The sequence below is a fragment of the Sinocyclocheilus anshuiensis genome, unplaced genomic scaffold (assembly GCF_001515605.1).
Source record: "Sinocyclocheilus anshuiensis isolate Anshui unplaced genomic scaffold, SAMN03320099.WGS_v1.1 scaffold338, whole genome shotgun sequence".
Taxonomy (NCBI): domain Eukaryota; kingdom Metazoa; phylum Chordata; class Actinopteri; order Cypriniformes; family Cyprinidae; genus Sinocyclocheilus; species Sinocyclocheilus anshuiensis.
Genome location: NW_015542339.1, coordinates 763,788 through 786,645, shown reverse-complemented (window position 1 = coordinate 786,645; position 22,858 = coordinate 763,788). Strand labels below are relative to the sequence as shown.

The window sequence follows — 22,858 nt, the reverse complement described above, 5'->3', positions numbered from 1 at the left end:
CTGTGAGTCAGAACAGCCGGCATTGTAGTCTACTCTCCCAGGATCAGGAAACAGTCCTCCATAAAATGCGCTGCACACATCTGAATATTTGGGTTGAGCTGTTCTGGATCAGTGTTGTAAATACAACTTAACCACTGATTTCTAGTCGTGTCTTCTTTTGGAAGGCCAAACAAAGTAGTTTCACACGGCGGGCTAGAGTGAGCGGTGGCGGGCTAGAGTGAGCGGAGGCCGGTGGGCCTGAGTGAGCGGCGGCGGGCTAGAGTGAGCGGAGGCCAGCGGGCCTGAGTGAGCGGCGGTGGGCTAGAGTGAGTGGAGGACTTGAGAATGGCGCGGCCGGCAGATTCGACGAAGGAGCGTCCGGAGGGCTTGCGGCAACCACATGTGACGACCCCGGGCTGGACTCCGCTTCGTCCACGGTGAAAGCCGATCCGGTGATCCATAGCGCAAAGTTGATGTATTTCCTCAGCGACCAGCACGGATGAGCTCCAGGCATGACGAAGCAGATATCGTCCTCTTTTGGAAGACCAAACAAAGTAGTTTCTCTTTTACAACGAAGCACACAGTGCCTTCACGACATGGCGGTGGCGGCAACAATACTACAGCGAGAATCAAGGTTACGCCTTCTTTCTTTGCGTGAACATTGGGTGGCGTTATGCAAATCTTCCCACATTGTGACGTAGACATGTGGGGGCGTGTTTAAACTAAGCATTTTAGGAGGGCGTGGACGTGTCTTAACTTTTATAAAGAATATCTCTTTGGATTTGAGACTTTAGTCTTTGCAACTTTAGGGATCTTATCTATTCACGAACAGCTTGTAACACTCCAAAGAGAAAGGAAAACTTGAAATTGCATCATATGACCCCTTTAAGTTTTTTTTTTTTTTTTCTAAAGTAGTGCATTTGTTTATCAAGAACACAATAGGGTATGTGAAAAGCTTGAGATTAAATATGCGATATGTGGAAAAATCAAGCTAAATATTGATAGATTGTATAATTATAGAATGTTTTTTCCAATCATTCTGTGTCTAATTAAAATATAATTTAACTGTTTTTAGGATACACAAAATGCTAGCTATGAAATTAGTCTTACAGCAAGATTTTGGCCATTTTATTTTTATTAAAATGTCATTTCCATAATTGCCATGCTGTGGGATGCAAGACAAATTTTGGATGAAACTCCAACAATAAACATGAAATTTAATTGAAACTGAATTGAATTTATATTTATACTATCAATTATATATACTTCATATTCATATTTTATAATTTATTCAGAAGCAATTAGTCTTTATTGTTCTATCAGCTCTTTACATCTTACTAAGTTATCCAACTAAAATTATTATAATACGTGAAATGGTTGCTGGCAACAGCAATCTCAGCAATGCAAATATATATAGTCAGTATATATATATATATATATATATATATATATAATTTTATTTTAAATTAATTATTTCTTAAAATAACCTTTTTTTCTTACTGTGAAGAATATTCAAAAAATCTTTAAAAATGTATTATAAAGAACCTTTTTACATTATAAAGAACCTTTTGTGGAATGGAAAGATTCAGTTGATGTTAAAGGTTCTTCATGGAAATATTCTGTAGATGGCAATAAAGAACCTTTATTAAGTGTAAAGAAGTCCCAAAAAGTCTTCTGTAGTAGTGTTTGCTATGTAATTGATAAATATGATTGTCTATGCTACTTTTTCAATTCCTGTGATTATCAGTTCACCGAAGTAACTGGGATGAGCAAAAGAAACACTAATTCTAATAGTAATTCTACAATGGAAAATATGGTAAGTGAAAGTGGATCACTAGAACTAATGCAGACACATGGCAAAGTCATTAATAACTTTTTTTCTTACCATTTTTTGTGCATTTCTTTTACAGAATGTTGGATCAGCATAAGTTATCTCTTCCTCATGGGCCTGAACTATTTTAACAATAATGACAAATGTATTAAATTCTGTTTCTTCACATTTTAAAATAAATATTTTTACAATGTATTAGCTGCACTTTAGTTATACATGCCTTCTTGGTCTGTTTCTCTACATTTCCTGCAGACGCAGAACATCCCAACGGCAGCCACAATCAACAGAGTTACGCCAGCAACAGATATAAGCACTATGTGATTTGTAACGCCTGAAGAGAGACAGTCATTATTAATGTAAACTCATCTGCTAGTCCAATATCACAAAGAATTACACAGCTTCCAATCACTGCTTACATCACACACCTGAACACAACCAACAGAGTAGGCAAGTAAATAAACACAAATATGACTGATGTACCTGCACACGGCTGACAGAGTTGGAGTTCATCTGCCGCAGTAGGCTATGTGGCGACGGATCACTCTTTGCATACCTATCCACGGTTAGTCGACGTTCATTTGCATAAAGTTGTTATTGTTGAGTTGCCGTTCGCTGTTACTGGATTTTGTTCTAATGCATGATGTCCGATAGTGTTATGATAATCACAGTGTGTGAACGCATATTTAAAATTAGAACGACTCTTTAAATTTAATTCAATCACACGTGTTGCTTTTTATTAAAAGATTTTTATATCCGTAACCACTCCGTGTCAGCGCTATAAGCGTTAAGAGAGAATCAATCTACAAATAAATGTCCAATCTACAAGTACAATCTACAAGTTGTTTACAAATTTGGCGCCTGGGTTCTAAGCAGATTTACAAGTTCAGAAAATTAAATAAAGGAGCGAATGGTGGAGAGTGATTGGTGGAGGACGAGCTCTCATTATTTTGCTCCACGTCAAGCACATCATATGTCTCCATCACGGCAAAAAAAAAAAAAGGAAAAAAAAGTTGACAGCAGTTTTGGGTAAGAAACTATAAAAAATAATAAATAATGATAATAGCTATAAATATAAATAATTATAGCTATTAATTCCTTCTTCAACAATTTAATTAGATTATTACTCTCTCTAAAAAGTTTTGCATTCAACCTGGACCGTACTAGCAAACAACACAAGGATAGACATAAAATGGCTCGTTTAATTATTTTAAATAAATAATATAAAATTACATAAATTACTCTTGAAGTATTTAAAGAAAGAAGGTTACATAAAAAAACATGCTAAAAACAGGCTACATTTTTACATTAGATGATGATAATTTTGATATTAAATCCACTATTGTTTTATATAGAATTGTTCTATAGTCTGTACGGTACGTAATAAAAGTATATCAGAAATAACTGTGATTAAACTACAAAAAATACTTTTAATACTTTTTTGAATAATTATTTTTTTAGGTCTGCAAAATGCAAATAGACATGCAAAATGGAAAAACTGATGTGCAAACAGCACATACGCATAAAAGCGCATAAAAACATACTCTCCTTTTGATCTGCTCCCTGTATACTAAAGGTAATACTGATGACGGTTGGGCTGATAGTTCACCCAGGTCTTTTCACTGACCGCCTCTTGCATATTGCACACAAAACTTCAAACATCAAGCTTCAATCGGACTAACTGACAGCAATGCATTTTCTTGCAACACAATCATGAATGATTTACAATAAAAAAACTTACCGTTTTTCGAGTTGTTGGTTTACACAATGCTGAACCAGTTCTGTCTTCTTCCTGGGTCTGGACTGCATTAACAATGATCACAGACGTGTTAAAATGATAAAGTTTCAGAATTATTTTGACATTTGTGTCTTAAAATTATATTTGAATTGCTTGCTCTGCTTACCTGTTTTTCTATGTTTCTTGCAGATGCAGCACATCACGACTGGAACTACAATCAACAGAGATCCAGCAGCAGAAATCAACACTATGTAAAATAAAGGTAAACCCTGATCTGTAATGAACAAAATGAGCCATTAGTGTGAATCTGTCTGTTTGCAACAAACAACAAACACTATGAAACATCACCACTATATAACCTATATATCACCGACAATATCACTGGTGAGGTACCGGCTGACAGCTGACAGAGTTGGCTGATGTCCAGATGTTTGGTCTGGTTGCTGATGTTGTTGTTCAGCAGTAGGTGTTTGACACACTGATGCTGGAGATTAAACTGTTTCCTTTGTACCAGGAGAGAGTCACATGACTCACATTCAGCACTGAACACAGCAGTGAACATTTAGACACTGATGAACTTCCAGACGATGAAGAACATTGTGAAGTGTCTCTGATGATGACAGGAACGGGAAGAAGAGCTGGAAAATATCAGAGGATGAAGAGAAATCAGTCAAAACTTTGTTGTGATCTCTTAGGCCCAATCCCAATTCTATTTTATACTCCTTCCCCTTCCCCTAGCCCTCCGCCTACCCCTTCCCCTTGTCCCTTAAAACAGAGTGTCAAGGGGAAGGGGTGAACATATTCCCCTAAGAATTGGGACACCACTACTATGCCGTCACACGTCATCATACGTCATCTAGCTCCTACAATACACAAACCTATACTGGTGTGCTGGTGTGCATTAGAGCCTTTAATTATCGTTCTATATTAATGCGCTGCTTACTGACACACACAAACACACACACACACACACACACACACATCAGAGATCGCGCAGCTCACACATCACGAATCCCAATTCTATTTTATACCCCTTCCCCTTCCCCTACCCCTCCACCTACCCCTTCCCCTTGTCCCTTGAAACAGAGTGTCAAGGGGTAGGGGTGAAAATATTCCCCTAAGAATTGGGACACCACTACTATACCGTCACACGTCATCATATGTCGTTTAGCTCCTACAATACACACACCTATACTAGTGTGCTGGTGTGCATTAGAGCTTAATTACCATTCTATATTACTGCACTGCTTACTGACACACACACACACACACACACACATACATACATACATATATATATATCGGAGATCGCGCAGCTCACACATCCAGGAGAAAAAAAAACTTGACTTTTATTGACCACGACTTTTATTAATAACAGTTTAAATACTGAATCGCTAGTTATATTTTCCAGCAACGAGAGGATAAAGTCTCTGTTTTTACTCGAATTGGCAATATTTGAGAAAAGGGTTTAGCGATTTATAATTATTGGGGGGACTAGCCCTCCTCAGTGTCTATGGTGGTTATCGCCCTGATCAGACATGAAAATATGTTGCGGCACTCTCGTGCAGTCTACTCTATAACGTTAGTTAGCAAAAATGTGCGATTTTTTTGCAAACATTTCTTTGAGTAACATGACCGTAAATATGAACTCACAATTGAATGTAACATAAAACAAATGATTACTTTTCGTTCAAATCTTTATTAATGCCAAAAATGCTTACATGTATGTGTCTTTTTGTCCTGGCTACTGTTGTAAAATGTTGAGAGATTCAAACAAAAAGTAATCAATAAATAGAACAAAATAAAAAATAATAAAGACTGCAAGTGACGTCGCTAGCGGAAGTGCAAGTGTCTGAGAATACAAGCGCCAGCTGCAGCCAGACCCTTCTCAAAAATGCTTACATTTATGTGTCTCTTTGTTCGCTCGGGCAGCCATGTTGCCCCTGAAGCCGGTTACGCTGAGATAATTCATACCTCTTCGTTTGAAGGGCTATCTGGCCCTTCCCCTACCCCTACCCCTCCAACCAAAAGATAATTGAGACACCCCTACCCCTTCACGTGAACGCGCGAAACGGAGGGGTAGGGGAAAGGGGAAGGGCTAAGGGGTAGGGCTAAGGGGTAGAATTGGGATTGGGCCTAAATCAGCTCACACGCAGGGGACAGTACTAATCATGTTTTTTTCAACGTGATCTCATAATTCGTATGTGTTTTACGTAAAATGTGGTTCTATAAAACGTACATTTACTTACGTTTTTACAGACACTAAAACGTAGAATACTGACATATTTTCAGCATTTAAACGTACAAAACTGACATATTGACACCTAAAAATTAATCCTTATGAATATTGAAATTGCGGCATTAATTGTATTCGTTTTTAGTTGTTTTCAATTGCATTATTAAACTGTTTAACGTTACTCATTTACTTATGTAAATTTTGTTGTTCGGCGATCTTCTTCTCCATCCCGAGCAGCGAGTCCAGTGACCGTGAGCAGCAAAGCCTGATGCGCTCTTTACAAATTCAAATGTTGCGCTTCAAATGACAGGTTTTACGGCAGGATAATCGAACGCTCATTGGCTCTCGCCTGCATTCGTCACAGATGGAGTGGATCGGGAAAATTATCTGGATAATATTTTCAGCGATTAACAACATAAATTCTGCTCTGGATCACACAAACCTACTGTATTCCGCCAGAGAGGACTGCGGGTGCAACGCATAATTATTTGGATTACTTTTGGTACTGCTTTTTACATTTTTTTGCAATAAATAAATTATTGTAATTGCATTTATCTGTCATGTTTTTCTTATACTGTACAGAAATGTTTAGGTTCCTGCGTATTTCGGTCATTTGCGTTTTATATCCGTTCATATTCGCTATAAAATGGGTAGGTTTAGGTTTGGGGGTAGGTTAAGGGGTCTAAAAATCTAAATTGCGTATTAATAAAATGATAAAAATGCATATTCGCTATAAAATGGGTAGGTTTAGGTTTGGGGGCAGGTTAAGGGGTCTAAAAATCTAAATCGCTTATTGATAAAATGATAAAAATGCATTGATACGAATATCTTAATGATATAAAAGATACGTAAATATTTTTACGTTTTTTAGCTAAAAATACGTAGCGATTTGTACGTTTTAAACGTTGAAATACGTCTAAATTGTACGTTTTAGCATAAATAAAAACGTACAAAAGTGTACGTTTTGTGCTTGTAAATGTTACATGTTAATACCTACGTATAAATGTGAGACCAGGCTGTTTTTTTATATATATCTCATTAACTACAATACAGCAATTTGTCATTCTATGAATGATCATTTGTGGTAAAGATTTATGGTCAAAACAGATCTGAAGAGAAAAGACCAAACCCTGCTGCTGTAGCCTACTCACCATAGACAGTAACATTGAATATTTTCTCTGCTTCTGGATTTGTGGTGATCTCTACTTTATAAAGTCCAGAGTCTGTGGTTCTGATGTTTGTGATGGTGAGAGATCCAGTCTGACTGTCCATCTTCACTCTGTCTCTGAATCTCTCATCAGTAATATGATTGATATTTGCTGCTCTGTTGATTTCAGCAATGACGATATCTGGGTTTTCAGGTCCAAACATCCACTCTATCACTGCATCATTTCTCTGTGTGTCAGTATCAGTGTGTAGAGTGACTGAATCTCCCTCCATCACTGACAAACTCTTCATTTCACCTGCTTCAACACCAAACACTCCTGAAACACATTCATACACGAACTCACAATTCTGAAACTTTTTTTTTTTTAACTAAGTGCAAGAATAGCATTTTGGGATTGTTGGGGGAAATGTAGAAACGCGCGAATAAACTGAAATATACTTTTTTGCAAATTATTAAAGTGACCAAGTTTCGCATAAGAACGTTATCTGCGCGTTAATACGTAGCTCCTTGTTGATTACATAACGATATTTTACTCGTATTGCAAGAAGTAAGTACACAAAAACTCACCATTAAAATGCCACAACCATAAACGCAGCAAAACTAAAACAAGAATCATATTCCTTCAGCAGTTAAAGGTGTCAGAAACTTCTGTTACAATCACCACAGACATCGCTTGAGGTTCCTAGACAGGACTGCACATCCTATCGCGTGAACACGCACAGGCGTGAAACTTTTTTTGTTGTTGTTGTTTTTTATGCGCCCAGTTATTTTATCACTAACAGACAACAAACTTTAAATTCTTATGTTTAAAGATAAACATAAGAATTTAAATAACCTTCACATTTTGAACACTCAATATTTAGTAGGCTACACTATTGTTTGTAGCTTTGTTAGGAGCTTTATACAGAACCCTAAATTTTGAGTTTCATTTTGAAGTGGGAATAATTTGTTTTCAATTCTGCTTTATCTTTTTATTTTCACTATAGGGCTACCTTTACATTTTCAGTACATGAATAATTAACGAATAATTGAAAAATAAATAGCTACATGCATATATCTGATTGTACCAAATTACTCAATCAAATTATTTAGAATTCTACATCTATGAAATAGCTGTCCGCTGAAAGTAGCCGATAGCCTTGCGCAACTGTAGTGGCTGTTACAGTCACCTATCCTTTGGAAATCTCTAATAGAACCATTCCATGGGAATCAACTCCTCCAATCTTGCTTCATCTTATGCATCACTTTGATTTTATTTGATGGTTGTTTTTTAAAACATCAGTGTTGATAGATGTATGTCTTTATGTGACTGTGAAACTGTTTTGTTTAGAGCAGAATGGATGTCAGACTGCAGGGTTCATATCAACAGGTGGTCAATATATACTAAACTACACATCCATTAACAGACACATTCACGTGTTTCATTTGTTCATCCAACTGATTAAACCACATTCTAGTTGAACTTGTGCTACACTGACCCAAATAAAGTTCAGACCACAACAGGTTTCTGTCTGACTCACAAACTAAACTGGTCAGAGAGCCCTCATATTTATGACCCAAAATAAACTTTTTCTCAGAGAACTGGTAAGATTTGAACTGCTAATTTACAATATTTTTTACATTTTCTTCATAACCTTGGTGTCTGAATTTAGCATTAATAAACAGATATTTGAAAACCTTTTTCAACATTCATCAGTTTCATCAATTTCATATGAATTGTTCATCAAGAAATTAAAAAAAAAAAGATTTATGTCTTTACTCTTCTGGATTTTTGTCATGAACAAAAAACTGCAACAGTAGCCACGCCAGGCACAAACTAAGGAAAATATCTTGAGACCAGAAACAGACTGTGGCTCTTCTCAATTTATATTTGTGCTTACTCGTTTGCTTTTTTCACTTCCATTAGTCGCATCTCAGCTCCACCCCCTCAGGATGCTAGAAATGCAAGGAAAGAAAATCGAAAGTAATGCCTATTTATATAGTGAAATATTCTTTATAACTGGAGCTTCACAGAGCTTCATCAACTGTTCAAGGGATCTGATCTTATGTAGTTGAGGTTTGGTTATTCAAGAAATAAGAAATTATGTATAAGAAATACATAGGGGGAAAAAATGAAAAAATCCTAATAAATATTAATAAAACGAGATGACCAGTTGAAATATGTAACATGTATGATTAATTAAAAAAGGTAAAACATAAATTAACATTATAGACTGTTGCAGCCATGATGTCAAAATATAATAGGGTTGTTCAGTTTATATGTAAAACAAGGCCTGTGGTAAAATATAAACTGACGATACTTGGACATTTTACTCTGCAATGTAAATTACACACACCCATACTGAAAATGCATTTTTTTTGTATTTGTTATGCTTATTTTTAAAAAACGTATGCTTGTATACATAGGAATGTTGTGTGAACGTTTTGTCTGTTGCTCCAGTTTATTGTAGTCTGAATGTGACTGGTTTTGACAGGGTTGTATGTGTGTGAGATGTCAAATACAATCAGCTAATAGTGTGGTTACATATCTATCGCTTGCCTTCTGTGTGAATGTGACCACAGACTTATTTCCCCATTTACTACATATTTTTTGATGAACCTTTAAAAATTGAAAAGTTAACATACTGATCTCAGCACTTTTTAGTGTGTATGTTTTGCTTTTTTTTTTTTTTACCTGAACTGTTCATATGCTTCATGGTGTCCGAATATTCACATTAAATTGCATCAAACTGAGTTGACAAAAAGACACTTTGAAATGTTCGTCAATAAATAAAAAGACTTTGTTTATCTTTTAGAGTATCTAAAATTGTCCATGTTTGATGATATCAGGTTTATTCTGGCTCTGATGTCTTGAACTAAAGCAGCAACAGTAGCCACGCCCACCGGAGCACACGTGACCAGTCAGATCACAGCAGTCAGAACACCAAACACAAACTGAAGAAAAGCCTGAGCCCTGAAACAAACTAGATAACTCGGCTACTGGTTTTGATTTTATCGTGAGCATACATTTTCCTCAAATAATACCACCTCGAAAAAAAGACATCACTTGAAAAATGCACTACACAACAGCAAAAAAAAAAAGGGTTTTGTCTTTTGCTCCAGGTTATTGTAGTGTGAATGTGACTTTTTTAACAGGATTGTAGGCCTATGTCTGAGATGTCAAACACAATCAGCCATCATCGTCTCTCATTTGCTTTCAGTGTGAGACCTTAAACTTGCAGTATTGTGTATTCTGATTAACCTTAAAGCACTTAAAAGTGACTAACCTACTGATCTCAGAACTTTTAAACAGGTAAGTATTTTTTTCTTATTATTTTGTATTCATTTATTTTTTTATTTGCATTTGTTTTGAACGTTGACATTTTAAAAACTCTGAAAAAATCTGACCTAAATCACCAAACAATGTTTGTGTCAAAACTGGTTTGTTCAACACATCCAGGAGCATTATATCTATTAAATATCACTTTAACATTATAAAATTATATTTTCTGAAGGAAATACAAGAGCTTGGTAGGCAATAAAAGAGCAGCGAAGAGTTCTATGTTGCAGGTGTAAATTGAACACTGCAAGAAACGTTTTCTGTCTGCGAGCCACAAGAATACATTTGTTGTCAACAGTTTGATGTAATCAGTACACTTTTTAAAACTGAATGAACTAAATATGTTACCATATTTTTGTTTAGTGTCATTTAATGTATGTTATATGATGCATATGCATTAATCTTAAAATCAAGAATAAATTAAAATCACAAATAATTGTTTTGTTTTTTATTAAAAAGGGAACACAGAAACATAAACGAATAAACATTTTTGGAAATCCAACATTGTAGTTAAACATAATATGGAGCAATTCAAGATATTATGCATGCTAAATCTAAGAAATATGGAAAAATATCAAATCCAGTCACTATGAACCTCTTACATCATGAATATCTAGTTCTGCTATTGACCCAAATCCTTCACCCAATATGTAAATGTCCACCTCAGTATATTGAAATATGCTTTATCAAGCATGTTGCAGTTAAGAGACTGACAAAGGAGCTGCACAACTCTGAAATATATTATTTGGAAATCAATAACTCATATTAATCACACTTGTACATAATGTATCAGTGTTTGTGTCGAGTCTTCAGGTTGTTTGAGACCCATAAGAAGCTGCTGTAGATCTGTATCTTCAGGTCGTTGTGGGTGTTTCTTACTTCCATCCGCAAAAGCCTTTAATAGCCCTAATAATGCTATGAAGAAAAAAATCTTAACACATTAAGAACAACTTAACCAATGTACCAGAAAATTCAATTATGTTCCTATTTTACAGACGCTACGGTCATGCTACTGTACATTGAATTGTAATAAGTCAGAATCCAACTCACCAAACATCCCAAAGACCAGAACAACACTGATCAGACCAAACACCAGAGTAACAGTCTGAATGGGGATGAAATCTATTACACAGAATGACAATTATTGGTAAATAAAATCTAAATAATATGATGACAATGATCAATTAATCTAATGAAATACTATATAAAAAATACATATGTGGGTAATATACTGTATATATATATTTGAATAGCAATAAAAAAAAATGTATCATCAAAAACCAGGCAGCTGAAAGAAGATCAGCTCAGTGTATAACACTAGTATTATCTCTGATGTACCTGCACACGGCTGACAGAGTTGGCTGATGTCCAGATGTTTGGTCTGGTTGCTGATGTTGTTGTTCAGCACACAGCTGTAGGTGTTTTTATCCTGATGTTCCACCTCCAGAGGTAAAGAGAGACTGATGCTGAGATCAGACGCACGGATGCTGGAGATTAAACTGTTTCCTTTGTACCAGGAGAGAGTCACATGACTCACATTCAGCACTGAACACAGCAGTGAACATTTAGACACTGATGAACTTCCAGACGATGAAGAACATTGTGAAGTGTCTCTGATGATGAGGGGAACGGGAAGAAGAGCTGGAAAATATCAGAGGATGAAGAGAAATCAGAGTCAACATACACAGGGGACAGTACTAATAAATCACTTTTTTCCTTGAATTTCATTCACTTCAATATACATTGATCATTTGTGATAAAGATTTATGGTCAAAACACAGTTCTGGAGAGAAAAAAATTCTGCTGCTGTACTCACCACAGACAGTAACATTGAATATTTTCTCTGCTTCTGGATTTGTGGTGATCTCTACTTTATAAAGTCCAGAGTCTGTGGTTCTGATGTTTGTGATGGTGAGAGATCCAGTCTGACTGTCCATCTTCACTCTGTCTCTGAATCTCTCATCAGTAATATGATTGATATTTGCTCTGTTGATTTCAGCAATGACAGTATCTGGGTTTTCAGGTCCAAACATCCACTCTATCACTGCATCATTTCTCTGTGTGTCAGTATCAGTGTGTAGAGTGACTGAATCTCCCTCCATCACTGACAAACTCTTCATTTCACCTGCTTCAACACCAAACACTCCTGAAACACATTCATACACGAACATTACCCTTTTACTGTCTTTATTCCACTTTTTACCTAACTAAACAGTAAAACGTGAGTAGCATTTCAGACTGATTTGACATAGATGAGAAACACTTAAACTCTCTTCTATTATTAAAAAAGAAAAAGAAAAAAAAACGGTGGTTGACGTAACTCCTGCAAATTTACATACCACTATTTTTCTCTATATTGCAAGAACTGAATGAATAAAAAATATTTCAATACATACCACTGAAATGCCACAACCATAAACGAAGCAAAACTAAAGCGAGAACCATATTCTTCAGCAGTTTAACTTATGATACAATCACCTCAATAATCGCTCGAAACTCCTAGACAGGAGTGTACATCCTAGCGCGTGAACGCGCAGAGGCACATAGTTGTGGTTATTATTTTTTTATGTACACAGCCCTGTTATTATATCAGTAACAGAAAACAAATAAATTCTTCAGTGTTTATATTTATATATCTTACTGAGTGTAATATTCCTTAAGAGTTGAGGCGAGCGCTTTGGATTGTTGGCGAAAGCTGGTGTTTTAGCCTATGGGGAAAATATGTATACTGTTTTTAATTCTGTATTATTTTTAAATGTGAATCACTATATCTTTTCATTTTCTGTAGCATGCACTGATTCTATCAAATGTTAAACCCAGGTGTAACCAGGTTGTCCCTCAGTTAACAGCACATAATGACTTTTGACTTTCTCCTTGCAGGACTCAAACCAACAACCTTCCAGTTACCAGCTCTGAACTTTAGCCAAATTGACTATAATTGTTGATATTTTGACTTGAAATACAGTTTATGATGAAAAGGTCACCACATATAGCTTTGCACAAAATTTAAGCAGAATGGGTGTGAGACTGTGAGGTTCATACAGTTGGACAAGATATATTTTACTCACAAACTAATCAACCACACATACATTAATAGACACACTATTAGGAACAAGTACTATTTGTTCACCCAACAGAAAAAAGAAAAGGAAAAAATAAACACACACACACATTCATAGTTCATAGTTGACTTCTGTGCGTCACTGACCCAAATAAAGCTCAGACCACAACAGGTTTCTGTTTGACTCATAAACTAAGCTGGTCAGAGTGCATTCATATTTATAACAAAAAAATAGTGCACATGGGTTTTATATGTGAATGGTTTTTTGTTTGTTTGTTTTTTAAGAATTTTTATTTTTTTCGTTTAGTGTGTGTGTGTGTGTGTGTTTTGCATTTTAAGGAGGTTACACTGGAAATGTGACACACCAGGAAGTGGTTTCATCATCTTTTTGCTTCCACTTAGCTGGTTTGTGGCTCATTTATAAACCACCTCAATACTCATATTTTTTATTATTTATTATTGTTTCCTTGTAGCAGAGTCAGAGTACTGCATGCATATAACTAAATAAACCCTGCTTATTAACAGTTATGTAATAATCTAGAGATACTCAGTATGACAAAAAATAAATATTGCATATTTATGTTGAATGTGTCTTTATTTAATACACGAATTTCACAATTTGAGTTGAATTACTGAAATAAATGAACTTTTCCACGACATTCTAATTTATTGAGATGCACCTGTAGGCTCACCTCCAGTGATTACAGTCTACTGACCTCTAGTGTTGATGCAGAGGTTTTTATTTCATCTGCTGCTTCACTGGAATTATTTGTCTGCTCATCCTGTCTGCCAAGTAGAGGCGCTGCTGTGTCTTCACTAAAGAGAACGTATGTTCTGAAGGGACGATAAAAGGTCACTAGAGACAAGTACGGCATGCCCAGGAAAATTAGTAACTGTATGTTATTTTCAATGTTTTTCTTTCTTTTAATAAAGTTAACTATGAATGAATGTTACATTAAATAGAGCACAGAGCTAAAAGAGTTCAAATCAGAGCCAGAGTCCATTCAGCATGCATTTGTTTTTCAAATAAAACTGCTCAAACGCACAAGTTTTATTAAATACAGTCTTTGTATTTAATGGAGAAAACATAATGGAAATTTAACATAAAGTCATTGTCAAAAAGAATGAGAAATCTGATCCAACGCTTGCATTTTTAGACATTACTGGCTGATTTTTGAGACTTGTTGCTGAATTACAGCTACAGCAGCAGTGTGGTTTGAAAACTTAGCCTACAGGATATTCAGAACAACTTTTATTCTCAGTTGACAAATATTGCTAGTATTACTCTGCTTATCTCAGATCTAGACATTTGTGTGGCTGTCCCCACCTCCATATGTTCCTTTCTGCAAATTATCACACCTTTTTTAAGCATTCTGCAGAAGTGTGATGATATAAGGGGATTTCATGACACTTTCATTTTTAATAAGCCTTTTAATTAGCACTTTAAGTTAATAACATTAGCAGTCGCTGAAAGGCCTTCATTTGCTATAAAATATATAATGCATAATATATCATAGCATATCAAACACTCGGTGAGAAGACTGATACACAAATGTTAGCATCACAAAATATCAAACACGTCAATCACAGGAAGTCAGGTTTGCTCCGGCCACTTTTTTTACCAATCACATGAACTTCATAAGTGACTGACTGAAGATATTACATAACATAAATTTAAAGATTTACATTTATAGTATAACACAAAGGCAAAGAGAAAAACTCTTGCCTGGGTTAAAATGCAGACCACCTGTCTAGATGCAACACTTTTTCTGAAGCAAACCAAACCAAACCAAACCACAGTGCACATCCATCGTCTAAATGTGTGCTTGGACAACCACAAGAGTTTCAGTTTGTTCTTAAATGCTGTGAAATAAGTATGAGGTCAGCTGCATGCTTCTTTTTATGGTTTTGGCAGCTGCAAAGCAACATAAGTGCTGTTGACTGGACCAGGATGAATATTTGTATACAGCATGGAAGAGTCCTCTTCAGCATGCTGAAAGAACAATGAAGAAATTAGTTTTAGATAGATAGATAGATAGATAGATAGATAGATAATGTACCTGTGATTGGTTTGGATCTAGATGCTGTTGAATAACTTGTGTCGGCTGTAGGTCAGTGTTATGAAGTTGTTGTGAAAGTTCTGCAGGCCTTCTATTTCTACAAGCACAAACCTTCAATAGTCCTGAGAATTCAATAAAATAATAAGTGTTTATACAATCACAACACTTACAGCATTATGTTGATATTTTTGTAGATGGATCCCCTGTATTTTTATTTGGGAATGCACAATATATCGGTATCATATCGGTTATCAACTCTATCTCATGAGAAAACGTAACTATTTCACAGGGAGGATTTTGTATGAATCTGTATGATGTGATTCATATAGAAACTAATTTAATTAAAAAAAATTAAAATAAAAGATTTTTCAAAAGAGTAAGCATAAAGGTATTCTAAATCTAACCATCAGTGGGACATAAGCAAATTGTATGTATAAACATATGAATGGGAATATACAAATTCATACGAATTAGCCACCAACTTGTGAAAATTTGAAATAGTTACAAATTGCCTTAAGAGTGTGTTGGGTTATTGGCCGATATTATAGATTTTTTTGTTTATTATTATCGGCTGATAATTTATATTTGATGCTAATAAATTTAGCATTTCTTTATTTTGACATTTAGATTGCCTTTACCATCATCTAACATTCTTTTAATGTTTATGTTTTAAAACAATATATATATACACGTAGCAGTGCGATATGGCTATATATCAGCACAGCTGTGATTCAGCCGTAGGCCATAGTTAATTACAGCATGCTGATATACAGCCATATCTCACGGCTACTCGTGTGATATTGTGTTTATACAACAGTTCGATGGCACAAGTGTGTAAATACATAAAAAACAACAACGGAGTGTCTTTAAAAACTCTCTTTTGTGTGAACTACTTCCTTCCGCCACGGATTCAAATCTAAAGTTGACAGTTTAACAGCTGAGCCCAAGCCTCTGTTACTAATTCCAAAACGTCACTTTAGAACTAGTAACGAAGGAACATTGAGTTGCTTCATTTTTTACACGAATGAAAACTCACCTATGACAACAATGACTAAAACAGCATTTATCAGGCCAGATATGAGGGTAAGAGTCTGCCATGACGTCTGCTTCTGCTCAATGTACTTCATCGATGTATGATTCTGCTGAATATACTGCACTGCTGTATAATTCTGACACTCAGTTGGTGGAGCTGGTTCTGTAAGGAAGGAATAAAGTCACAATCGGTTAATAATCTCTAAAGAATCACTGTACTGAACGGCGTAATTAGCAATAGTGCACTTACCAATGATGTACAGTCTGGTGCCGTTGCTGAAATGTGGACTTCCATCTGGGCTCATACAGAAATAAACTCCTAACTCATCCGTAGTGACATTATTAATGAACAGATGTTTAGAGGTCACTGAATATTTTTGTTTGTAACTTGCATTATAGTAAAAAGGAATTGGGTTTGAGAATGAGCGTAATATCATAACTGAAGAAAATGGAAGTTTCAGTAAAAACCAATAAACCTCATTTGTAAGATCACAGTTTATGGTCACATTTTGCCCCAAATTTATTAGCTGATCTGTTAAAGTCTCTGCTGCTTGACACCATATAAGTAGACCTACAAGAAAAAAAATCAAAGATTCAGATTCATTCTTCACAAAAAAATTTTTACACAAACATTTTGTTGGCTGCTTTTCCTTTATTATCCAGTCCATTTGAAAACGATAAATTGGTCTACCTATTTTTTATATGTTTCTATGCAACATTAAAACTATCAGGAGAAATCTAGTGTGTCTAAACTTTTGACTGAAATAAAGTTCAGAAAGCACATTAAAAGCTGTAATACTCACAGAGATTTAGCTGCAAAATCCTCATGTTGTAGCTGCAAATAAAGCACTTGATATGAAACCGGGATCCCTCCCAGACAGCACTGAATGCTAGTACACAGCAAAGAGAGAAAAAATTCAACCACGCCAAGCACAGGAAGTCTGCTCTGATCCGTTTTTTTCACCTATCATCTACATTTCATGAGTAACTGGGTGGAGATATTGCATAATATAAATCTAAAGGGTTATATATGAAAATAAACATGGGGAGTGAGGGGAAAAAAACCCTGAATTGAGACAATCAAGACTTAATAAAATGTTGCAATTAATTTCTGAGCATCCAGTCCCTGATAGCACACATACATGCGAGTTTTCATCTGATGTGCAAATTGATAAAAAAAAAAAAACATTATACAGACACTTAATATTTAATGATTGTAGCATACCAGTTGAATGGTATGTGTGTTTAAGAGGGCGTGTTCAATAATTGGGTGTGTTAAAAATGCATGGATGTCTGACAGCTCTCCTGTGTGTTTAATCTCACTGCACGAACCCACGACATAACAATGATCATTAATTAATTACATTTGGTAGATTATACCTCCATTAATTAGGGTGGCCATATGCACCATTCATATGGGACACAACCCGGCCAGGATTTTAATATTGCCTAAAACATCAAAAGCAGTTTGACCAATAACATGCAGGTATTGTACATAATATCGGCCAATCGTGGGGATGCGCGTGAGAAGACGAGATCTACAGGGAACGATCAAAGCGATGCAAATATGCGCAAGTGTTTGTTTGTTCATTTGACTTGAAGCGTCGCTGTGCACCGATCAAAAAAGACACCAAAGCTCTGCTCTCTATAGCTCTCATGAATGTCACACAACGATCGACCTGCACAGTGCAATGTCCGCGGTTTGAAGCAACCCCAATAACGTGATATTTAGCCCCTAAAATGTGAATTTTACCAGGGGAACCTGCCAAAAAACGTTTATTTTATTTTATTTATCCAATTTTTATCGGGGGACCCACCTTGAAACACGATTGGGCTAGTTTTGAGTAGCAATTGGACGTTTTTTTGTTGTGAAAACCTGGGGAAGTCGTGGCCTAATGGTTAGAGAGTCGGACTCGTAACCCAAAGGTTGCGGCTTCGAATCTCGTACCTGCAGGGATTGTAGGTGGGGGGAGTGAATGTACAGCGCTCTCTCCCACCTTCAATACCACGACTGAGGTGCCCTTGAGCAAGGCACCGAACCCCCAACTGCTCCCCGGGCGCCGGAGCAAAAATGGCTGCCCACTGCTCCGGGTGTGTGTGTTCACTGCTGTGTGTGTGCACTTTGGATGGGATAAATGCAGAGCACTAATTCCGAGTATGGGTTACCATACTTGGCCACATGTCACGTCACTCACTAACTCAACCCTGTTCTTCCGTCAAGTTTCAAAATAACTCGTACGTCACAGTCTGTGCAGGCAGGCTGGCAGCTGTCCGCTGCCATCCTCTCAAATTACGACAGAGTCCGAGAAGAAAAACAAGAGGTTTTCATATGATCATAGATATAGATATTCTACTGCCTGCAACATGAGAACCAGGTATAGCTATGTTTTAAGTTATGTGAATTTTTTACATTACATTTACATTATTACTTTATTGCTTTTGTTGTTTGTTCATTTGAATACTTTGTTTGAACACCAAAAACAAAAATATCTGCTTGCTTTAAGCATTTCTAATTTAGAGTGCCCTTCTGTGACTGTCCCATTGGAAGTGTGCTAGTGTGCTATATACTGTAGGAGAGCTTGGACGGTTGCAAAACTCTTTTTCGCAATTCCTTCAATTTCTTAGAGACTGTTTGTATTAGAAAGCCAAAATTTGAATAGGCCACATCTGTCTGCTACTCACCCATACTCCTGTAACATGTAAATATCATAATACAATTTATTCTTGAATAGACAAAGTCAAATGTTGCAACTGACCCCAAAAGAGTGGACGGTTCCAACATTCATTAAAATGTAATTAAAATCATCCTTAAATATAATTTTGCCATTTCTTTACTTTATTTGTGCACAGACTTCAATACGTTAAACTGTCTGTATAAAAATTTTTATTTAATCAAAATCAAGAGACTGAAATTGAATGGTTGTCTACTTCTATTAACCTCTGTGAAAGTTTACTGAACTGGGGCCAGATGCATAAACATAGCCACTATGTGAAGACAGTGTCTTAAAGAGGGATAGTTCACCCAAAAATGAAAATTACCCCATAATTTATTCACTCTCAAGCCATAGGTATATAATACTTTCTTCTTTCAGATGAATACAATGTTATTTTATATAAAAAAAATATGTCCTGGCTCTTCCAGGCTTTATAATGGCAGTGAATGGGTGATATTCAAAAAGTGCTCCACTTGGCTCCAGGGGGTTAATAAAGGCCTCCTGAAGTGAATCAATGTGTTTTTGTAAGAATAAAATATCCATATTTAAAGGGGACCTATTATGCATAAATTACTTTTATAAGGTGTTTGAATACAGTTGTGTGGCTGCAGTGTGTGAAAACAACCAGCCTATAATGGTAAAAATCCACCCACTCATTCTTTTATAATCCCAATAAATCATAAACAGTCTCTCCAAACATGCTGTTCCAGATTTCTCCCTACGTACACATCATCGTAGGGAGAAATCCCGCTCATTTGTGATGATCTCTGCACTATTAGCATAGACACAGCCCTGAGTGAGAAGCAGCAGTCCGCCATTACTGTTTTCTTGCTGTAGCTGCTGGAGATATACAATGTCAGCACCAAAGAGGCATTACAAGTGTTGTGTTTTGGGATGCACCAACGAATGAGTCTCCATAGACTCCCTCCATCTGAGGGAGGACACTGTGGTTAAATTTCATTTTCGTTAAATTTCATTTTCAAGGAAATGTCCTGGAAAAAATCGGTAAAGTTTCTAGAGTCTCTCCTTCATTGTCTGATTCCGGTTCGAACATATAAGGCTGAACTAGGGCTGGATATATCACAATATATTTCTTAATTTTGGTCGATACAATATAATCCCAATATCGATATGAACAATATAAAAAAAAGCCACAGAAAAACTGCCAAGAATGCCCAGAACAGATGTCTGTACCTACAAACCTCTGAAAAATGAATTTGCCAAGTCAATGAAACCTCATCCTATAAAACTATATTTTAGAAATAAAAACGTTACAAGTAATGTTCACCTTTTATTTGTATTTAGCCTTCATACAAACAAATGTGAAATCCCCATCAAATAAACATAAGACTCTCAGACTCACCTTATTATTATTAATATGTTTAACTTTAAACTATAACATAGGATGATTATTCTTATAGATTGAAACAAAAATGCTTCAGCCAGGATAAAGAATATGAGAAGTGCTCAGAGTTGCTGCAGAAATCAGAAAAAAGAGTGAGCAACAACAAAAACACAAGTTGCTGGAGACGGGCTTCTTGAAAATGCAAATTCATTCTCTGCCAGCAGGAGGCGCTTTTGGAGCGGCAGAAACAGAGTTTTCCCCAGTAATGGCTGTACACAAAGCAGCGCTCCACTCATGAATGCTTCAGATAAAGTGAAAATTACATCGAAACTTTTCTGAAGACAGTCGTTTCCCTTCAAAGATACATTCATATAAAACACCCGTGCCACATTTTTATTTTGAAACATGCAGTGATCTGTTTATTCAACGAAGTCAACCACCACAAATAAGTCAATGTATGGCAAACACTGGTAATGTATATTGCAATATCGGAAATGTGTTTAAAAATCATATCACCATTATTGAAAAAAATTATATCATGATATCATATATATACGGTATATATATATATATATATATATAGCCTTTTGATATTGAATTATTGTCCAGTCCTAGGCTGAACACCGCTACTGAGAGTTTCTGACATTTTCAGTGAATGAGATTGTCCTGTTTTGTTGTTGCCGGTATGCTGGAGCGTGAGCTCTTGAAGCTCCGCCCTCTTCTGAAAAGGGGGCCGGGAGCACCAGCTCATTTGTATTTCAAATAGGGGTGTGCGATATGACAATTTTTGATCATGGACGATTAAAATGTCTCCATGATCTGCTTTTGAAGAAATATCGTAGTATCGTGCTACAGCGCACAGTTCTGTCGCCTCCTTCTCAATATACTGTACAATGTGATATACATTCACATCAAATGTCAACTCAGCGGTAGAGTTACACTCACGGGACACACTGCACTTGTTCGCAATCTCTAAAGTACATTATCTGCATGTGTTTTAAAGCCTTGCCGGTTAAACATTTCATTCGCATACTGTTCTGACGTGAGCTGTTTCTGAGCGCGTACACCTGAAGTGATACATCAGTCAAAAACACTAATACTGTCAAAAACACAATGTTTACATGAAAGTAAACTGTTGAGAGAAAAACGGATGCTTGCCTGTATATTAGATGTGTGCAGATCTTAAAGCGACAGTACTAAACAAACTGCTGCTTGTCATAAGGGCCTTTCGCACCGCAGGAACCTTTTCATAGTACCAGAACTAATTGTGGAACTACCCACTTTTTGGCGTTTTCGTACCGCCGGAACTGGGAGCGATTTTAGAACAGTGATAAATGGACGGACACTGAAGTGCAGGCACTTGTAGCAAATGTAGCACTGCCAGTTGTCGTTGGAGATTCTTAGTCCTCCGTTCCATTCTTTCAGTCGCTTTACGTATACGTCGACTTTCAATGTCCATTATTGTGAAACCTGCGAGACACAACAAAAACATAGCTCCGATCACAGCGTCCTCCTCTGGTTAATGTTGTTTTTCTTTGTTTTCGTTGTTGAACGCCGCACACAAATGACGTCGCTGTCGACCGGTTCCTAGTACGTACGAATGCAACCCTTTAAATGGTACTGGGAAATAGTTCGCGCAAAATCGTCCCAGTACTTTAGTACTATCCATTTAGTTCTGGAACTAAAGCGGTGCGAAAGGCCCTATTAAAGGGATAGTTCACCCAAAAATGACAATTCTGTCATTATTTACTTACTCCCATGTTGTCCCAAACCTGTATTAATTTGTTTCTTGTGCTGAACACAAAAGAAGATATTTTGAAGAATGTGGGTAACCAAACAGTTGCTGGTCCTATAGTCTGACTTTGATAGTAGGAAAAACTGTCTGGGGACCAACAACTGTTTGGTTACATATATTCCTCAAAATAACGTTTATGTTCAACAGAAGAAAGGTTCGGGTTTAAGATAACTTGAGAGTGAGTAAATGATAACAGGTTTTTCATTTTTGGGTGAACTAACCCTTTAAAGGGGTCCTATATTATGCTCTTTTACAAAGTCTTGATTTTGTTTTGGGGGTGCACTAGAACAGGCTATCATACTAGGTTGTTCGAAAAACACATTATTTTTCACATATTTTACATTATTACAACACCTCTCTCCCCAGTCTGGCATGAACGGCTCGAATAGTTCCAGATCTTTTTTATGCTCAAACAGCAACATTACAGACTAACTAAAGTTGAAAAGGTGAAAAAGCATAATAGCACCCCTTTAATAAAACAACAAAACACAAAGAGAGAAATCACTCACTATTCTTGACTGAAAAACTTTAATACAGTTGCTTTAATAGGAATCAATCTATATAGTGTTTTATTTTTATATTT

General features: G+C 36.2%; 3 protein-coding genes across 3 annotated transcripts in view; 1 reads left to right on the top strand and 2 right to left on the bottom strand.

Moving 5' to 3' along the window:
- The window catches only part of LOC107691198 (CD48 antigen-like), a 34,249-nt gene extending 21,536 nt beyond the window's left edge, over positions 1 to 12,713 (bottom strand). The window contains exons 1-4 of the mRNA XM_016489695.1: positions 12,665 to 12,713; positions 12,085 to 12,414; positions 11,607 to 11,909; positions 4,132 to 4,183 (exon numbers count right to left, since the gene is read on the bottom strand). Coding sequence (XP_016345181.1) covers positions 4,132 to 4,183; positions 11,607 to 11,909; positions 12,085 to 12,414; positions 12,665 to 12,713 — 734 coding nt within the window. The remainder of the gene's footprint in view (positions 1 to 4,131; positions 4,184 to 11,606; positions 11,910 to 12,084; positions 12,415 to 12,664) is intronic.
- A 2,516-nt stretch (positions 12,714 to 15,229) lies between these two features.
- Positions 15,230 to 17,249, bottom strand: LOC107691197 (uncharacterized). The gene is made up of 5 exons (XM_016489694.1): positions 17,225 to 17,249; positions 16,672 to 16,992; positions 16,426 to 16,584; positions 15,501 to 15,511; positions 15,230 to 15,322 (listed from the first exon to the last, which is right to left on the bottom strand). Exons 1-5 carry the CDS (start codon positions 17,247 to 17,249, stop codon positions 15,230 to 15,232), a joined length of 609 nt encoding a protein of 202 aa, XP_016345180.1.
- Positions 17,250 to 18,696: 1,447 nt separating this feature from the next.
- LOC107691178 (V-set domain-containing T-cell activation inhibitor 1-like) overlaps positions 18,697 to 22,858 on the top strand; it is a 15,213-nt gene continuing 11,051 nt past the window's right edge. Inside the window, exon 1 of the mRNA XM_016489674.1 lies at positions 18,697 to 18,796. Within this exon, the coding sequence (XP_016345160.1) occupies positions 18,786 to 18,796 (11 nt within the window). The 5' untranslated portion in view covers positions 18,697 to 18,785. The remainder of the gene's footprint in view (positions 18,797 to 22,858) is intronic.

Bases quoted from the DNA above. Each gene is read 5' to 3' on its own strand.
- LOC107691197 (XM_016489694.1), bottom strand. From the start codon at position 17,249: ATGAGGATTTTGCAGCTAAATCTCT. The intron at 16,993-17,224 runs GTGAGTATTACA...TTTTTCTTGTAG, and splicing joins GATTTTGCAGCTAAATCTCT to GTCTACTTATATGGTGTCAA. The intron at 16,585-16,671 runs GTAAGTGCACTA...CCTTCCTTACAG, and splicing joins CACCAGACTGTACATCATTG to AACCAGCTCCACCAACTGAG.